At 37.6% G+C, this 19,572-nt stretch overlaps 2 protein-coding genes across 2 annotated transcripts; both read left to right on the top strand.

The window, feature by feature from the left end:
* The first annotated feature begins 151 nt into the window (after positions 1-151).
* On the top strand, positions 152-10,644 carry aph1b (APH1B gamma secretase subunit). The gene is made up of 6 exons (XM_007241897.4): positions 152-507; positions 2,389-2,559; positions 5,021-5,094; positions 5,345-5,467; positions 6,480-6,607; positions 8,251-10,644. The coding sequence occupies exons 1-6, from the start codon at positions 395-397 to the stop codon at positions 8,416-8,418; spliced, it is 777 nt and encodes a 258-aa protein (XP_007241959.2). The 5' UTR covers positions 152-394; the 3' UTR covers positions 8,419-10,644.
* Positions 10,645-12,612: 1,968 nt separating this feature from the next.
* Positions 12,613-19,431, top strand: gtf2a2 (general transcription factor IIA, 2). The gene is made up of 4 exons (XM_007241898.4): positions 12,613-12,868; positions 15,777-15,881; positions 17,220-17,346; positions 19,061-19,431. Exons 1-4 carry the CDS (start codon positions 12,797-12,799, stop codon positions 19,084-19,086), a joined length of 330 nt encoding a protein of 109 aa, XP_007241960.2. The 5' UTR covers positions 12,613-12,796; the 3' UTR covers positions 19,087-19,431.
* The last annotated feature ends 141 nt before the right edge of the window (positions 19,432-19,572 follow it).

Genomic DNA, 19,572 nt, shown 5'->3' with positions numbered 1-19,572 from the left:
TGAATGTGGTGAGGTGTATAAATATAGAATTGTATTTATATATATGTGTGTGTGTGTGTGTGTGTGTGTGTGTGTGTGTGTGTGTGTGTATGTGTGTATGTGTGTGTGTGTGTATGTGTGTATGTATGTAATGAGCGCGTGTGTGTTTAAGAGCGGGTGGTCATGTGACTGGGAGCAGGAAGTGCAGCAGCAGGTCGGCGGTGGATCAGTGGGAGCGGATTTTACATTAATTTAATGATTAATTATTAAAATCAGCGCTAATCGATACACCGCGCCTGACCCCGCCCCCCCGGACCCGCGGGGATATTAATATCTGATCAATAAACCCGGGGGAGCAGGAGGACTGGAGCTAAAGCTAAGCTAAAGCTAGGCTAAGCTAAGCTAAAGCTCCGGGATGGCGGCGGCGGTTTTCTTCGGCTGTACGTTTATCGCGTTCGGTCCCGCGGCGGCTCTCTTCCTCTTCACCATCTCCCGCGACCCGCTCCGCGTCATCTTCCTCATAGCGGGGTGAGTCTCCGCCACCGGGCCCTCCCTCCGGCTCCCCTATACCACCCCTATATACTACTATACTAACCCCCATACTAACCCCTATATACCCCTATACTAGCCCTTTACTTCCCCTTTACACCCCCATACTAACCCCTATATACTGCTATACTAACCCCTATACTACCACCTGTACACCACTATACTAACCCCCCAACCCCTTATACTAACCCCTAAACACTTCTATAGTAATACTATTCTAATGTATATACTACCCCTATACACTGGTATACTAACCCATACACCTCTATACTACCTCTATACACTTCTATATTAATACTATACTAACCCCTATACACCCCCATACTAACCCCTATACACTGCTATACTAACCCCTATACACTGCTATACTAACCCCTATACTACCCCCTGTACACCTCTATAGTAACCACACTCCCTATACTAACCACAATACACTTCTATATTAATACTATTATAATGTCTATACTACCCCCTATACACTGCTATACTAACCCCCATACACCTCTTTACCTCTGCTATACTACCCCTATACACTTATATGTTCATACTATGCTAACCCCTATACTACCCCCTATACACCCCCATATTAACCCCTATCCTACCCCAAGTCCCCCCCATACCAACCCCTATACACTGCTATGCTAATTCTATACTAAACCCCATACTAACCCCCTATACATTTCTATAGTAACCACATAATTCCTATACTAAACCCTATACAGTGTGGTTGTGTTACAGGGTGGTTTACAGGGTATTAACGCTGTGTGTTTGGTGTTACAGGGCGTTTTTCTGGTTGGTGTGTGTTACAGAGTGGTTTACAGGGTATTAACAGTGTGTGTGTGTTGCTGGGTGGTATACTGTGTATTAACAGTGTTTACGTGGTGTTACATGGGTTTTTTTTGGCTGGTATCGCTGCTGTTGGCGTTGTTTGTTACAAAGTGGTTTATGAGGTGTAAACAATGTGTGTGTGTTGCAGGGTGGTTTACGGGGTATTAACGCTGTGTTTGTGGTATTACAGGGCGTTTTTCTGTCTGGTGTGTGTTACAGGGTGGTTTATGGGGTGTAAACAATGTGTATGTGTTGCAGGGTGGTTTACGGGGTGTTAACGCTGTGGTATTACAGGGTGTTTTTATGGCTGGTTTCGTTGTTGTCGTCGTTGGTGTGTGTTACAGTGTGGTTTACGGGGTATTATTGCTGTGTTTATGTGGTGTTACAGGGCGTTTTTCTGGCTGGTGTCGCTGCTGTTGGCGTCGTTGGTGTGGTTTATGGGGTGTTAACAGTGTGTGTGTGTTACAGGGTGGTTTACAGGATATTAAAGCTGTGCTTATGTGGTGTTACAGGGTGTTTTTCTGGCTGGTGTCGCTGCTGTTGGCGTCGTTGGTGTGGTTTATGGGGTGTTAACAGTGTGTGTGTGTTACAGGGTGGTTTACAGGATATTAACGCTGTGCTTATGTGGTGTTACAGGGCGTTTTTCTGGCTGGTGTCGCTGCTGTTGGCGTCGTTGGTGTGTGTTGCAGGGTGGTTTACGTGGTATTAACAGTGTGTGTGTGTTACAGGATGGTTTACTGGGTATTAACACTGTGTTTATGTGGTGTTACAGGGCGTTTTTCTGTCTGGTGTGTGTTGCAGGGTGGTTTACGTGGTATTAACAGTGTGTGTGTGTTACAGGGTGGTTTACGGGGTATTAATGCTGTGTTTACGTTTTTCTGGCTGGTGCTGCTGCTCTTGGCGTCGTTGGTGTAGTTTATGGGGTGTTAACAGTGTGTGTTGGTGTTGCAGGGTGGTATACGGGGTGTTAACAGTGTGTGTGTTGCAGGGTGGTTTACGGGGTATTAACGCTGTGTTTATGTGGTGTTACAGGGCGTTTTTCTGGCTGGTGTCGCTGCTGTTGGCGTCGTTGGTGTGGTTTGTTACGGTACAGATGAGTAATAAGGAAAGCTCCTCTCAGCAGAAAGCTCTGCTCATATTCGGGGTGGTGCTCTCCGTCCTCCTGCAGGAGCTCTTCCGCTTCGCCTACTACAAACTACTCAAGTAAGAATTACTACACTACACTATACTACACACTATACTACACACTATACTACATTATATACTGCATCATTTTCTTTCCACTTCACAGTTTTATACCACTTTGTTTTGATCTTTCACATTAAATTCCAATTAAATATATTTATGTTTGTAGTTGTAATGTGACAAAATATGGAAACGTTCAAGGGGTATGAGTACTTTTGCAAGTCACTGTATAAAGTGTACTGTAGTTAAAGCAGTAAATGGGGAGAAGAATGATAAAAGTAGGGCAGTAATATGAGGACAGTAATGTGATTCTGATGGATTATATTCAGAGCCGGATCTGATATCTGCTGTTTTGTAGTCGTGAGTTTTGGGAAAGGCGGGATCTGATATTGTAGAAGAGCAGGGTCTCATTTCTTATTACATTTTGGAAGAAAGTATTACAACATTAAAACAGTATTAATTCCTTTATTTCATAAACCTGTTGTATAAAAGCAGAATAGTATTAAAAATAATATAGGAAATGTTCCTGATGGTTAAACTATTGCTGAGCGATTTTCACGATTAATTACATTAATTTGAGTTATAGTTTTAATGCGATTTTCAAAATGGAGTAATTACAATATTACATACAGACATTTAACATTTTTGTAATCTAAAATACAGGGAAACGCTCCTCATTTCTGAAGTGTTTATCCGTCTTATCCTGGTAACCGGCTCCTCTCACAGACTGACCCGCGCAAATTTACTAAACATTCCTCCAAGGACTGACTGAACTCGTACTGAAACAAGTTCCAGCACTTTCCACACAAACACCCGGTGAAATAAAGCTTATATTTATTAAGAAATAAAATTTACCCCTTTTAAAAACTGCAGCTTCATCACTCACATGATTCGTTGTGGGAAAACAATATTAGGATTCAAGGAGATTTTATTGTCATTTGCATCACATGTGATTCATGAGGTGGAACGAAATTTCGAAATCTCACGATCCAGTTTACACCCAAGAGCTGTTGTTCCTTTATTTCATAAACCTGTTGTTTAAAAGCAGTAAAGTATTGAGAGAAAAAAGGAAATGTTCTTTATGGGTTAGGACTTAGTGCTGGATGATTTTCACTATTAAATCTGAAAACGCTCCTTATTTCTGAAGTGTTTATCCGTCTTATCCTGGTTACCGGCTCCTCCCACAGATAGTAATAGATAATATAGATAATATAACTTCATGACCTCATTTCCTTCTTCCCCTCCTTCACTCCTCTATCCCATTTATCTCCCTTCGACCTTCTTTAAGCCCTGTCTAAAGATGTTTTACCTTTAACTAATATTACTTTTGTACTTTACTATTGTAAATCGCTTTGGACAAAAGCGTCTGCCAAATGTAATATAATAAAGATAACAACATAGATAATATTGATATAAATAAGATAACAAAATAAAAGAATACAACAAAATAGAATAAAAATAAAATAGAATAAAATAGATAAAGATGAATACACAATAAAATAAAATAAATAGGAACAGTAGACAGGTAGCAGCAACATGAAGTCCAGAGTGCAGGTTTTGCTTTAGCAGCATGATAATGTGAATTAGAGCAGAACAAGATAAAGTGTCTCAATAGTCTCTCCTTAAAGTCTCTTCTGTGATTCATTTAGTGCTTTATTTCTCAATTATTAGTCAAAAAACCCAAAGCGTTCTGAAGTATAAAAAATTTAATTCAGCGTTCGTCAGTGTGAGATTCTCCTCGGCTGTGTGGAGATACGAGGTCAGCGCGGGCTTCTAAAACAGTGTATTGAATCATTGGTTCACTCAAATGAGTCGACTCAACCCAAAGCGTCTGAACACCAAACTAATTTTATATATTTTTTACAGATAAACCTAGTTTAAAACCATTTATTGGTCATCTGTAGTCTGATTTTTAATAGGGGGGGGGGGGGGAATCGGTTCTAATCGAAAATCTTGATTTTTGTGAAAAAAATCGAAGATATTTTTTTAGGTCATAATCGCCCAGCACTAATTTAAACCAGTATATTTACCTGATCTGATGCAGCGATATGAGCAGAACTCTCAGATCATCAGGAACAGATCAATTAGTCCTGCTCTATATAAAAACATGGAGATCTGGAGCTGTTAAATAAAATCAGATTTTAGAGAGGATTAGAATAGTCAGGAACTGCAAACCTTCCTGTTTATCAGCTTTTAGCTCAGTTTTCTGTCCTGAAATGCAGCCTTTTTTTCCTCATTCTTATGTTTATTGTTTGTATGTTTAATTTTGTATCTTTTGAAAAATTATACAATATATAAAAACTATATATTTTATTTTGATTGATTTTAAAATACCTTTTATTTTATTATTATTTTTTATATATTTGTGTTTTGTTCCTGTTTAAGTAAAGCACTTTACATTGTATCTGTGTCTGAAATGTGCTGCTCTAATAACCTGTATATTTGTATATTTGTTGTATATTTGCTGTTTGTTTTTTAGGAAAGCTAATGCAGGACTGCTGGCCATCAGTCAGGAGGACACCATGCCCATCTCTGTCCGTCAGCTCGCTTACGGTATTATCATTTACTTATACAAGGTTTCTAATTCATAGATGTTTAAAAAACTCATGTGACATTTAAAAATCATGTTTACAGATTTTTTTACTTTTAAAGAGTTTATATTTATTTATAATAATTTTATAATAATGTTTTATAATAATTAATATAAAATATTGTGCTCATATTTATGTATTTTATATATGATTGTGTTTGTGTTGTTGTGCTGCTGGTGTGAGAGTAATGGTGATTCTCTGGTGATCTCCAGTCTCAGGTCTGGGGTTCGGGTTTATGAGTGGGGCGTTTTCAGTGGTGAACATCCTCTCAGACTCGGTCGGACCCGGAACCGTCGGGATCCACGGAGACTCCCAGCATTACTTCATCTCCTCAGGTAGAGTCCAAACAATTTATTTATTAAACACATTTAAAATACACCAGGAATCGACCAAGTGCTGTACAATAAAACACCATTTAAAATAAAGCAAATCAGTGATAAAACTATAAAATACTCTTAAAATATAGGGGTGAAACGATTACTCGAGTAATTTGAAAATTGATCGATTGATCGATTAATTTTCTGTTTCTTGAGGAATATTTTAATTCATTTTAAAACGCAGAGCACGGAATTTAGCGAAGACTTTTAATGTGAAACAGCGCTTAGCGTTACGTCACCCACAAACAGGAAGCAGGAAGTGGTGGAGGAGGCGGAGGTTTTTAGAGCGGAGAGCAGGTAAATTTAACTTATAATAAATCAATGAGATTAACATTAATGTACCTTAATAACAGAACGACAGCGCTGTGGAGTTCTGATTATTATTAGTACTGTATAATGTGTGTGTGATTAGTTTATTACAACAGAGACAAGTTCTAGACTTAATAAAGGCTTTATATAATGAGTAACATTATATTATACAGGATTTATACGCTTATTAAAAACCTGGAAAAGTCATGACATTTTAAAATAGCATTAATTTCCAGGACTGGAGAAAGTTTTGCAAAAATAAAAATACCCAGAAGGTTTTGGAAAAGTCATGAAAATTTGGTTTTAAAATTATTGATGAAAAAAATCTATGTTTAGTTAATAAATACATCAGATCAGAGTTTATTCAGTAATTTAACTAATTTTAACACAAAACAGCTCTCAGGATCTGATACACATTTTATTGTTAAAGATTGTGTAAACATTTAATCTGATTCATTTTAGACCTACTATAATTTTAAATATAGTTTTATTGTTTATGTCTGCACGGATGTTTAAAAAAAAATCAAATGGTCACGAAAATTTGCCTTGAAGGCCTGAAAAAATCATAGAAATGTATTGGTTAAAAAGTGTTTGAACCCTGTTTGTAGGCATGAGATCTATTACTGTGTTTAGTTTTAATAGTGAATGTTCTGTTTTTTAGCTTTTATGACTCTGGCTATAATCCTGCTGCACATGTTCTGGGGCGTGGTGTTTTTCGAGGCCTGTGAGAATCAGAGGTGGTGGTCTGTGGGCGCCGTGGTCTTCAGTCACCTGCTGGTGTCGTGTTTGGTAAGAAAACCTGAATCACAAACATCAGATAAACACTGTACAGGTTCTTCTATTTTAGCTGCCACTAGTCCTGGGCGGTGTACAGGTTTATACGCTATACTGGAGGGGAAATTGTATTCGGTATGCATTTTTTAACATTCTGCCACACCACTAGAGGTGCTGCAGAGCGCGATCTAGAACAGCGCCGCCGAAGAAACAGATACACTAGCCTCTTAGCATAACAAGCTAACGCACATTTACTTAGCCCTGTGCAGCCAAACGCTCGTGTAGCGTCGTCTTGCCTGGAGAAACAGAACAGCACTTTATCTGAGGAGCTCCTGCTGCTGTTCCTTACTGTATATGTGTTTTAGCAGAGAACAATAAAAAGTAACTAAAGCCCTTTTAAATATATTAGTACTGAAACTCAGAGGATAACATTAATTCACACTGAACTGAATTTATTTGTTACCTGGAGAAAGAAGGAAATTGTGGCTGATTTTAGTACTGTAATGCCTATTTTAAGAAAAATATATTGTAATTTAACATTAAACTTGTGCAATAGAACTTTTGAGAAATATCTCATTTGAATGTTTATAATATTTATATTTTAGGTGCATTTATAGTGTTTAACACAGCTTCCTTCATAAAACTCTATATTTTAAATAGTTACATAAATTTGTTGGCGTATCTCTTTTTAGGGTCAGTTGTTTACATTCTTCAGCTATTTTTCTGATAATTTCATTTTCGATTTTTATTTTACTACTTAATTTAAACAGACGAACTGTCCCTCACACTGTGCCAAAACTTCTTGAATGAATAAAAGAAAAAGAAAAATCCAGTAGTTCTTGTAGAACTGTTCGAACTAAAGGACGGAAAGCAGGTCGCAGTCCTCGCGAGCGCTGGTCGTCTGGTTTGAGCTCAGAGGAGCTCCAGCACAGACACGAGAGCACAGCTATTCCTCCTATTACACCTCAATGCACACACACACAAACCTATAAAGCCTGTTTTTAATTATTAATAATAATAATTTATTTTTTGTGGCCATATCACCCAGCAATAGCTGCAACAAGTTATTTAACCCCAGCTGATGCAGTGAGTAGCTTCTCATCTGTTAAACAGCCCTGTGGAAAGAGCAGTTCAGTTTGGTGGTTTGATGGTTTGTGATCATCCATCTTCCTCTTGATTATATTCCAGAGGTTTTTAATTTGGTAAAATCAAAGAAACTCATCATTTTTAAGTACTCTCTTATTATATACTTTTATGTTTAAAAGCTGTTTGATCAGTGGTAGGATGGTCCCCCCTTTAATGTGAGTCTTGGTTCCTCCCAGTGTTTCTTCCTCCTCCTGAAGCTCTGAGGGAGTTTTTCACTCGGGGTTCTGTATTCTGTATTTTCTATGTTTAATGTTTTGCCTGATTCTTTGTCCTGTAATCATGTTTCTGTAAAGCTGTTTTGTGCCAACACCAGTTGTAAAAAGCGCTATACAAATAAATTTGATTTGATTTGATTTGATATTCAGAGCTGTAAACTGAAAATAGCAGCTATGAAAAGTTTATCTTAATAAATGAACAGAGTACTTTAGTTGTTAAAGTAGAAATATATATAAATGTGTGTGTGTTTATTAGGGTAAATATATGTGTGAAGTTTGTATATTGTTGTGTTTCAGACGTTTGTGAACCCGCAGTACGAGGGCAGTCTGATCCCCACATACCTGGTTCTGTGTGTGATGGCGGGCTGGGCGTTCTCCTGCGCCGGCGGATCTCTCAGAAACCTCAAACTCTGTCTCACCTGCAAAGACAAGGACTTCCTCCTGGCCAATCACAGGCCTAGATAACACCTGAGCCCCACCCAGAACTCTCTCTCTCTCTGTCTGTAGCCGAGCGGGTGGAGCTCGCGGGACAGCGGGTCAGGTCTCGCACGGATCTACAGGACTCCAATAGAATTTAATTTCTGCATAAATTTACCTTTTTATTTCCCATCTACTGTTTCCTCTTCTGTTCCTACAGATAATCACTGAGTGTGTGTGTGCGTGTGTGTGAGCGTGAGTTTGTATGCACACTTGTGTGTGCGCTTGAGAGTGTACGAGTGTGCGTGAGCGTGTGTGCGTGAGCGTGTGTGCGTGAGCGTGTGTGCGTGAGAGTGTGTGCGTGAGAGTGTGTGCGTGAGAGTGTGTGCGTGAGAGTGTGTGCGTAAGAGTGTACTTATGCGTGAGAGTGTGCGCGTGAGAGTGTGCGCATGTGCGTGTGTGTATGTATGTAATCACCGCTAGGGGGCGCTGCAGAGTTCAGCAGCTTGTTGGAGGGTTTTGAGGAGCATCTGATCTGATTTGCTTCCTAATTAAGATGAAAACGGTGATTTTAATATTCTATAAAAACAGCCTGAAGTCCGAGTTAAACCACAGTGAAAACATGCAGATCCTGCTGAATATCAGTCAGGGTTAATGTCTGAACCCATCAATGACTTTAAATCTCATAGTGTAAAAGCACTGGCAGTTACTGCTGTAACTAACTACAGCCAATCAAAACGCAGAACAGAGAGTAATTTAAATATTCCCCATTAAAAGAGCATTACTTTACTGTAGGAGTTAAAAGCTGAACCTGGTATAAACTGGAGCAGAGCTGAGAAACGCTGCTTAACGCTGATCGTAGATCAGTTTAAGATCCCTCCTGTGTGCCTTCTGTCAGGGCATTAACTAACATTATCTCATACCGTCCTTAATTAGGGTTTAATAATCTAATTATTTTATTATTTTAACTTTTTTTTTGTTTGTTTTTTGCTTTCTGAATCATTATTTATAAGTCTAGTTTTGTTAACTTTCCCATACTGTAGCCCTATCTGGACGGGATTAGTTTCTGTGTAAAATATTTCACACTTCTACTGTTCAGTGATAAAACTCCTGCATCCGGACTGCAGTTATAAAAACAGGAGGATCAGTGAGGTTTTAGCTTTTTTCTCGGTCACATGACATCATTACAGCGTTCAGTAGCTCCTCCATTTTCACTTGCTGTTGTGTTTTTAACGTGTGTAATTACGGTGCGCAGCAGTGGATAAATATCTATTTTATTAAAGGCGAGGAGACGAAACTCAGAGATGTGCGTCCGGACGGGACTAAAATTACCGGAGGAGCACGGAGTTCAGAGAAAAACAGTAGATAATTCAGCCTGTAATTTTCTCAGAGGACGTCTGAGAAAAACACCTACATGATCGTTCTGGACGGGAATAAAATCACAGAGGATAAAAACCCCCATAAAAGAGAAAATTACCCCCTGAGAAACTAATCCTGTACAGATAGGGCTTAAGGCCAATTTTCCATTATTACCATTTATCTTTATATTTTAATATGGTTTAAAACAGAGCGGTGATTGGATCTGATCAGGTACCACTGACTGTATATAAACATGGATCGTGTGATTCTGTTTCCTCCTGTTTTATAGAAATGAAGCCAAATTTTATACCAACTGTAGTTAAATTGGTAAATAGACACCAGAGGCGGAGCCAAGCATCACAAACCCAACAGTCGGCGTATTTTATTACCAAAATATTGGTTATTTCCAATAAATATTATATTTCCATCTAATTACAGTAAATTATTTCTGGAGAATAAAAATCTGTAATATTAGCAGAAAGAAAACTGACTTCTGGAATTAAAAAACTGGAGCTGGAAAGACTTTAGTTTAGAGAAGAAAAAAATTAGATTGTAAAAAGTTGAGACCGTTTTGCTATTGGAATACATGGTGATGGGCGGAGCTTATAATCATACGATGTTGCACAGTCCATGCTTTTATACAGTCATTGGTCGGTACGTTAAATCATGCTGAGCTTGTTTCTGATTGGCAGAGAGCACGAATGATGATGATTTATTTTTTTCCACTACAGTCGGACTGATGCTGAGTTTATCTGAGATTTTCATTTTTTCTGTCTTACTTCAAAAGATATTTCTCTCTTTAAGTTATCCTTGTCTGTACAAAGGGTGAAAGTTCCTTATTGAAATTGTTTTAGGTGAAATATTATGATTGTTCTCATCATTATTTCAATAAAACCACACTGTGTAAAAAATAAAGAGTACAGAGTCAAATAAGGGTCATAAAGATTCTGAGTTTGTAAAACAAAAGTCAGAAATGTACTGAAACCTGTAGCTGTGTTTAAACAACTACATGCATGTAAAATACAAATACACACTTTAAATGAAATACGCAAACCTTAAAAAGAAAAATTATATTAATAATAATTTAATACCGGGGTGAATAAGAACCAGTGTTCATTTTTCGCAGACCACCACACCACTAGAGGCGCTGCAGAGCACTGTTTAGAAAAACGCTGAAGAAGCACACTATCAGAGCTCCCTAGCTAATGCTAACCAGTTAGCATAACAAGCTAATACACTGTAGTTCAGTTCTGTGGAGCCTCACGCTCTGTCCTGCTTATAGATACAAGAAAATTATTTTTGCAAAATAAACCTACTGTTTCTCATAGTAATAAAACAAAAGTATGAACAAAATGATTTTCCTAATGGTGTCCATTTCCACCTGACCAAAAAACACTCAAATGCAGGTCGAGTCGTAATTACGACCTTTAAACTGGAGAACCAAGGAAATTGTGATAAACTAATAAAACAGCTGCTTAAATACTGTAATGCCTGTAATGTCTTCAATAATAATATATTGTAATTTGATATTAAACTTGTTTTACTTGTGAAATAGAGCTTTTGAGAAATATCTCTTGAATATTTACATTTGTTAGCATATCTCTTTTTAAGGTCTATTGTTTACATTCATCAGCTGTTTTTCTGATTATAAAGTCTGATTTCTTATTAATTTAAAGCTTTAATGTTTTATTTTATATTGTATGTACTCCTAGCAGGAGAGTAAATCACAAACCTATATTAAACCTAAATGCAAATAAATATAAATAAATAATAGTAATAAAAATACAGTGATATACATTTTTTGTTTGTACTTCACAGCACTAGAACAAATGTGGAAAAAAAAATAAAATATATATAAATATTTTTTTTGTGTAAAATATTAGCATTTGTAAATCTAATATGAATAGTATGAATTAGTACTGCTCAAATGGCTTAAACTGGGTCAGACCAAAAATCACATGGATTTTTTTCGATTGTAAATGTGATGGAAGCCCTACCTATAGCACTACTATATTTAGTTTCTCACTCCCACGCCAGATAGCTCTCACCAATCGCAGGAGACGATGTGCTCGTGTTACACTCGCAGGGTTTATTTGTGTGTATTTTGGTGCGTTTAGGTTTATACCTGTGTGAAACCAAACCAAACAGAGGGAGAAACTCTCCAAAACAAACTCATCAACTGATCCAGATCATAGATTAAAACTTTGATTAAAACCAGTGTTATTCCACCAAATATTGATTATTTCTGAACTCTTAAAACTTTATGAATATGAACTTGTTTTCTTTGCATTATTTGAGATCTGAAAGCTCTAAATAAAACAATATTTTATAGAATAGATAGATAGAAGATAGAATTGCCTTTATTGTCACATGGTCAACCAGCGAAATTAGCCATCAACCCATCCATACAGGATAGGAAGACAGGGTAAGCCGCAGCGTGTGCATGCGCCGCCAATAGAACAATGTTCATTTAACTCAAACTTCTTCTTCTTCTTCTTTTGGCTTTTCCTTTGTCCTGTGTCCTCACACCAGCTAACTCCATGTCCTCTCTAACTGCGTCCATATATCTCCTATTTGGTCTTCCTCTTTGCTATTTCCTGGCAGCTGCATGTCTTTTCTACCAATTTTCTACCAATTTTACTCAAACATATAACCTATATAAACCTATAAATAGCAAAGTCAGAAAAACTTATATATACATACAGAAAGAGAGAGAGAGAAAGAGGTGGAGAGAGAGAAAGAAAGAGACTGCACAAAATGACAGACAGGTACTTCACACTTTTGATTGGCTGATGCTCGATATGATTGACAGTAGCCCCGCCTATTCGCCACGCCTATTGGTTCTCCGGCTGCAGTTAGATGTACTGCAGTCCGCTGAGCGCTGAGGTTATTTGTCCTGCGCGGGTTTCCGTAGCGAGCTGCTCTCAGCGGTACAGCGCGGCTAGCTGAGCTCAGAGACCCTCCGCTAATAATCCCCATTATAACCGGATTCTACACAACTCTATACTCCTCTATACTGCGCTATACTCCACTATACTCACCCTACACTGCTCTATACTCTCACAACATGGCCTATCAGCTCTACAGGAACACCACGCTCGGGAACAGCCTGCAGGAGAGCCTGGACGAGCTGATCCAGGTACAACACCACCGTTAGCCTAGCATAGCCCTCAGTTACCATAGACCACAGTTAGCCTAGCCTAGCCCTCAGTTAGCTTACTCCTCAGTTAGCCTAGCGCTCAGTTACCGTAGTCCACAGTTAGTTTATTACACAGTTAGCTTAGCTCTCAGTTATCTTGTTTCACACTTAGCCAAGTCCACAATTAGCCTATATTCCAAAGTTATATTATCCCACAGTTAGACTAGCTCTCAGTTAACCTAGTTTTCAGTTAGCTTAGCCTAGCTTTCAATTAAACTAGTCCACAGGGAAGCTAACGGCTCGCTGAGGTAAAGCTGCTGTTAGCTACAGTATGTTTTTGTTCACCAAAACTACAGAATTAAATCTAAATATCTGGATTATATGTAAGTGTAAAAGTATTAAATTTTATTTACTATTTACTATTGGTCTATGTACAATAAAACGTCTCACTGCTAATCAATGTTACACCGGTTACAACCAGGCTTCCTCTAACCTCAGCTTTTGTAGATTTGTGTTTTTTAAATATTGTTCTGTTTTTTTTGTGTGTGTTTTTTTTATATAGATATATTTTATTGTTTATTTTCTGTTCTTTCCTCTGCACTGTGGTGTTAATCAAGGCTCATTTTATATTATCTTAACCCTCTATGAATTGTTTTTACATTTGTTAAAAATATATACATTTAGCATACATTTAGGGCCACTCTTAAAAAAATAAAATTCACTTTGAGAATTAAGTCGTAATACTACGAGAGTAAATTTGTAATATTCTGAGATAATGAAGTAGTAATATTAGTGCTGGGCGATATGGGTAAAATCATATATCGCGATATGAAATTTTTTATATCACGATAACGATATATATCATGATATATCACATTTAAGTGTGTTTATGTTTTCAGTTACTCTTTGAAAAATATGATAAAAGTAAAATCTTTGCTTACTTTTTTCCAACTTTACAATGCAAATACATTTTATCATACCCTACTTTATATATTTGCATGAATAATTGATGAAATTACTGTAGAAACGATAGTAGGTGAGTAGCATGATTTGAGAATATATTTTGAGAATAAAGTCATAATAATAAGAGATCAATGACATAATATTACAAGATCAATGTTGTAATATTCTGAGATAATATTACGAGAGAATAAAGTCGCAGTATTTTTAGGGTGTAAAACTGGATCGTGAGATCACAATTTCGTTCCACCTCATGTACCACATGTGATGCGAATGACAATAAAATCTCCTTGAATCCTTGAAATATAGTTTTAACTGCTTGGGCTGCATTGCGGTGTGTGATCACCATCATTCAATATCTTTTTCCACCACATTCCTCCCTGGAAGATGATGATGATCCTCCACTCTTCTTCTACTGTTTAATAATAATAATAATAATGCATTGGACAGTTCTTATGCTGATTTAAGTAGTTTAACTTACTTCAATGTTCTTTTTAATGTAACTTTGTCTGCTTGATGCGTAGTGATAGTTTGACTCTACTGAAACAGATGAACATCATCTGCACGGCCACAGGATGATTCTTTCCACAGGGTCGTTTAACAGATGAGAAGCTACTCCCTGCATCAGTTAGGGTTAAATAATAACTTGTTTTAGCTGAAACCTATTAATTACCCATGCATTAATGATTAATCAATAGGAGGTGTCTACGGTACCTGTTTTTATGTATGTTTTGGTCAGGCTGTGTATGTTCTTGCATTGTTTGTATGTTTAGGTATGTGTTTATTTTCCAGACACTTCAGTTTTGTGAATTTCTCTGCTATGGGAGTCTAATAGCTGCAAATCCAGGTTTAGAAAGTACAAATCTGCTGAAGGGTTTTATACTATCTGGACCTGGATTTGGCATCTTTAGCAGTTTAGTGCTGAATAAGTGCATCCTATCCCATAAACTCTTGTTTTGAGCCGGAGCTCGATTTAAAACCTTTTTTTAGTAGAGCATTAAAACTGAGCTTCTTAAAAACATTTTAGAGCTGTTTGAATGAGAGAAATGAATTAAATGATTAAATTAACATTATAACACCGAAGAAGCACAGACCTATTATTTCAGAAAGAATGTTAATTAAGAACAGATCTCTGAGAGATTAAAACACCAACAATACAAGTAATGATCCACATTTAACATCAGTAAATTAGGCTACAAGAATGATGTTTGAATGACTTTACCTCTAATCTAATATAATTAAACAGGGTTTAAGAACATAATTTCTAAACAAACCTTTTTTTAAATATTGAGCTTATGGTCTTAAGTGCAAAAACAAAAAACAGTAATAAGGCTATGCACTGTTTTTTTTTTTTTTTTAACAGTTTGATTTGTTACTTAGCTATATTTTGATTATCACGCCATAGCTTTATATAAAATATAAATATCATTAAAAAGACATTTGCCTACATTACAGACTATTTTCTTGGTGGGCCCGATATCGGGTCGGATTCGGGCAGAGAATCTAAGCTCTAAAAGTGAGGACATTTTTGGAAAGCAGACCTTTTGACTGAGATATAAAGAGTGACTTAAGAATTTATTAACTTGAAGTTTTGGAAGTTGAGTGAATCAGGAGGCTAATAAAGCTGCAACGATCAATTATTTAAATGTATTTGTTGATTAATTGTTCGTTTGTAACAGTACTGTATTACTGCAATGGTAGACAGGTAAATGGATCAGTCACACAGTTTATACTCTACTTTAAGTGTAAGACTGTGTCTCCAAAAGTGCCCAAAATCAACAAACAATAACGTATTTACTCATGTTGGACAATTATACATTTTGATGGACAATCTCAGGGAACTCCCCCAACCCCACCCCTTTTCACTCACCACTTTAAATAATACTATTTATTGCACATTTTATATTTTATACACTGTTTAAATTTCTTTGTTAATGTTTTTACACAGACTCAGCAGATCACCCCTCAGTTAGCTCTCCAGGTTTTGCTGCAGTTCGACAAAGCCATCAACACGGCGCTGGCCAACCGAGTTCGCAATAGAGTTAACTTTAAGGTGAGTATTAATATACTGTACGCACTAGAGGGGGTAACGGTACAGGAAATTCGCCGTTCGGTACACACCTCGGTATAAACACCATTTGGTATGTTTTCATTTCAATTACCTTAGTACAATCTTATAATAACAATCTTAATCATATTAATCTTAATAATATTTGATGATCAGGATATCGTCTATTGTTTGTTTGAATGTTTGTTCACGTATATAACAGTGAACAGTATTTTAGCCAGTCAAAGAGACCAGTGCTTTAATTACAGCTCCATACTCCATACACACAGTGTGAACTGCAGCAGCTAAAGAAAAGAATATACATTTCCCAAACTATTATTATTTCAATTATTTAAAATGACAATAATATTGTTTATAGCAATAATTTCTGGGATGATATATATCATCTACAAAAAAAAGCTATCATGACATGCCTACTCCAAACTAAAAAAACAATGGGACCCATCTGATTTCACATCTAAAGTCTGATTAAAAGCAGTGGGGTTGTTGGGTTGAAATTCCTTTTTTTCATTTGTTCTGGATAGAGCTGAGCAATATGGAAAAAAAATCTTATCTCAATATAGTTTTCCATATCAGCCGATATGTTCGGCCCTTAAAACAATAACAAGGGGACAAATATATAAACCAAAAAAAAAATTAAGATCCTTTACATTATTTGTCTGTTTAATTTGAACTGCAATAGCACTTGGTTGTTTTTATATGATTATATTAAATCATAGGATTATTCCCCTCTCTGAATGCAGGCAACTACATAAAGCAAAACACAAGAGTATTTCAGTGTTCATTCTGACAGGTGATTGGCTGAGCAGAGGCAGTTCAGCGCGCTGCCTGATCGTGTGCTCTGCTACTTAAACGGTCACATTTACTGCGATATATAATTTCCTCGATAACTATAAATATCGTTTTATCACCCAGCACTAGTTCTGGTTGTTGGTAGGTTTGGACGATGCTACCAATGTGCATTAGCAGCCAATTTATACTTCTGCATCAAACCTGTGCTGTGAGTTTACGTGAACCAAACCGTGACCCTCCCGTACCGTACTGTAACGGTTCATAAAGAATATACGTACTGTTACACCACTACTATTCAGTGTTACTGTTAATGAACTGTGGTTCTGAGGTGAGTTTTTAAAACAAGAACAATAAACCAACCATCCTCAAACAGCTAAAATAATCTCAACATGCTTCTGGAAAATCAGGCTGAAATTGAGAAGGTCTGATCCAGATCTGATCGTTATTCTTCAGTAAAATAAAGAAATGTGATTTATTATTATAACCATGTAATTGATGATTGTGTGTGTGTGTGTGTGTGTGTGTGTGCAGGGGTCGCTGAACACGTACAGGTTTTGTGATAACGTCTGGACGTTTGTTTTAAATGACGTGGAGTTTCGGGAAGTCACTGATCTGGTGAAAGTGGATAAAGTGAAGATCGTCGCCTGCGACGGGAAAAGTGAGTTTATCTAATGTTTTAAATACTCTCGTCTCACTCCTGGTTCACTCTGCAGGACTGAGTGAGAGGTCAGGTAGTTGTGATGTTTGTGGTAGAGGACTGGTGGTTCTGTAATCGTGAGTGCTTCAGTTGTTGTGGTTTTCACACTACATGACTGATTAACAATTACACAATTTGCAGTGTAAAATTTATAGACTTCTTTGCTTGCCTTTTAAAAACTGCACTTTGTTAAGGGAACAGTGAGATTGTGTACAGTCACGTGATTGAAGTTCATATTCATAAAGTTTTAAGAGTTCAGAAATAATCAATATTTGGTGGAATAATCCTGGTTTTTATTCACAGTTTTTATGCATCTTGGCATCATGTTCTCCTCCACCAGTCTTTTCAATTTGGTAAAATTAAACAAACTCATTTTTAAGTGCTCTTATTTCTTCCATTTATATATACTAATATATACTAACTAATAATATATAACTTTTTGCACCAGATTATAAGATGCATTTTATGCAGCACTAGTAACTAGCAGTAGGAACAGTGGTGTCGCATTGTTTTCGTTATAAATTTGGCAGCTAAGCAAAGTAAATAGAATTGTAATATTTAACTCAGTGAAGTGCTGGATGTTAATCTACACAGATTTCTCTCCTGAAAACTGTTTATTTGGTGATTAAAGCGCTTCAGTTTATTTACAATAAACTTAGATTTCCAGTTTTACACTAAGGCTGGAGCATTAGCATTAGCGGCTAACTGCAGCCCGGCAGCGCTACACAGAGGGACCCTGAGTGTTACGGTAAGCCAGGGTGAAATTAGCTAGCAGTTTGTCCCACGTAGCTTATTTTAACATGGTAAATACGCTGCAGACTACAGTCTAATATACTCACCTCTGAACAGTGAAAGAGTTAGCGCTTAGCGCTGGGATTAGCAGCTAATGCTAATGGTGCTCCAGTCTGGGTGCTGGAGAACTAAACTGAATCTCCTGTATAACTCTGTACTTCAGTGGAGTGTCTTTACTGCTCCTTAATACCTGACTGATAGAATTCATACATAAGGAGCACCGGATTATAAGGAGCTCTGATGATTTTTGGAAAAATTTAAGAATTTTTAGTGCAGCTTATAATTTTATTTAATTTAAATAAAGTTAACCCGGTGCCGAGTAGTCCAGCAAGCTAAGGCGCTGCCACTATGAGCAGGAGGTTGCAGGTTCGAACCCCCGGTCATGCAGCTTTACCATGAAGCTGCCGGAGTCCTGAGAGAGCACAGTTTGTTCTTGCTCTCTCTGGGTGGGTACAGTACAGTAGATGGCGCTCTCTCTGTCCCCTCATCACTCCTAGGGTGATGTGGATCAGCACAAGGCTGCATCTGTGAGCTGATGTATCAGAACCGTGTCGCTGCGCTTTCCTCCGAGTGTTAGCTCTGTGATGCTACTCGGCCAAAGAGTTTAAAAAGAGGCGGAGTCTGACTTCACATGTATCAGAGGAGGCGTGTGCTGGTCTTCTTAACCCTCCTGGTGTTAAAAGAGCGTCACTGGTGATAGGTGGAGTCTTAATGAGTGGGTTGGGTAATTAGCCATGTTAAATGGGAAAAATTAGAAATAAATTAGAAATAAGTTAACAGTAGGCCGCTCTGTTTATTGTAAATGTTCTGCAGTAACAGTTTCAGTATGTATCGTGATTTTAAATTGGGTTCGGAGTTTAACTGTGGTTCTGTTGTGTTTCAGACACCGGCTCTAACGCAGCAGAGTGAAGAGGACGGACGGGGACGGGGGGAACAGAAGGACAGGGGGACGGCGGGGGACAAACAGACGCAGAGTGCCCTGCTGACGGAGGAGGAGGAGGAGGAGGATGAAGGCTGGTCACACAGAGAGGACTGTGTATATATTATTTATTACAGGGGACAGCTCTCCTCTCCATCCTTCACATAACAACCAGCTCAGCACACGGCCGGAGGGACAGGGACGGGGACGTGACCTTTTTTATGAATATATATATATATATTATAAATATAAATATAATTTTTGTAGAAAGCTTGTTTTCTGTTTTAGTTTATTACAGTTTAGCTTCATTGGTTTAATAAAGCTGTTTTAAAGGATGTGTTGTGCAGTAAATGGAGTGTAAAATCTGATGGATTATGTTCAGCGCTGGCGGCGGCGCTGCAGGTACGTCCCCGTGGCTCACGTGCAGAATCCGGATTTTACAAACTGCGTCACACTGACGAGCCGCGAGTCCTCTG

Source organism: Astyanax mexicanus, unplaced genomic scaffold, assembly GCF_023375975.1.
Source record: "Astyanax mexicanus isolate ESR-SI-001 unplaced genomic scaffold, AstMex3_surface scaffold_43, whole genome shotgun sequence".
Taxonomy (NCBI): Eukaryota; Metazoa; Chordata; class Actinopteri; order Characiformes; family Acestrorhamphidae; genus Astyanax; species Astyanax mexicanus.
This window is presented reverse-complemented; position numbering and strand designations above follow the sequence as displayed.

Coding starts and splice junctions, on each gene's coding strand:
- gtf2a2 (XM_007241898.4), top strand. CDS start 12,797: ATGGCCTATCAGCTCTACAGGAACACCACGCTCGGGAACAGCCTGCAG. Junction 12,869..15,776: donor GCCTGGACGAGCTGATCCAG/GTACAACACCAC, acceptor GTTTTTACACAG/ACTCAGCAGATCACCCCTCA. Junction 15,882..17,219: donor GCAATAGAGTTAACTTTAAG/GTGAGTATTAAT, acceptor GTGTGTGTGCAG/GGGTCGCTGAACACGTACAG.
- aph1b (XM_007241897.4), top strand. CDS start 395: ATGGCGGCGGCGGTTTTCTTCGGCTGTACGTTTATCGCGTTCGGTCCC. Junction 508..2,388: donor GTCATCTTCCTCATAGCGGG/GTGAGTCTCCGC, acceptor GTGGTGTTACAG/GGCGTTTTTCTGGCTGGTGT. Junction 2,560..5,020: donor GCCTACTACAAACTACTCAA/GTAAGAATTACT, acceptor TTTGTTTTTTAG/GAAAGCTAATGCAGGACTGC.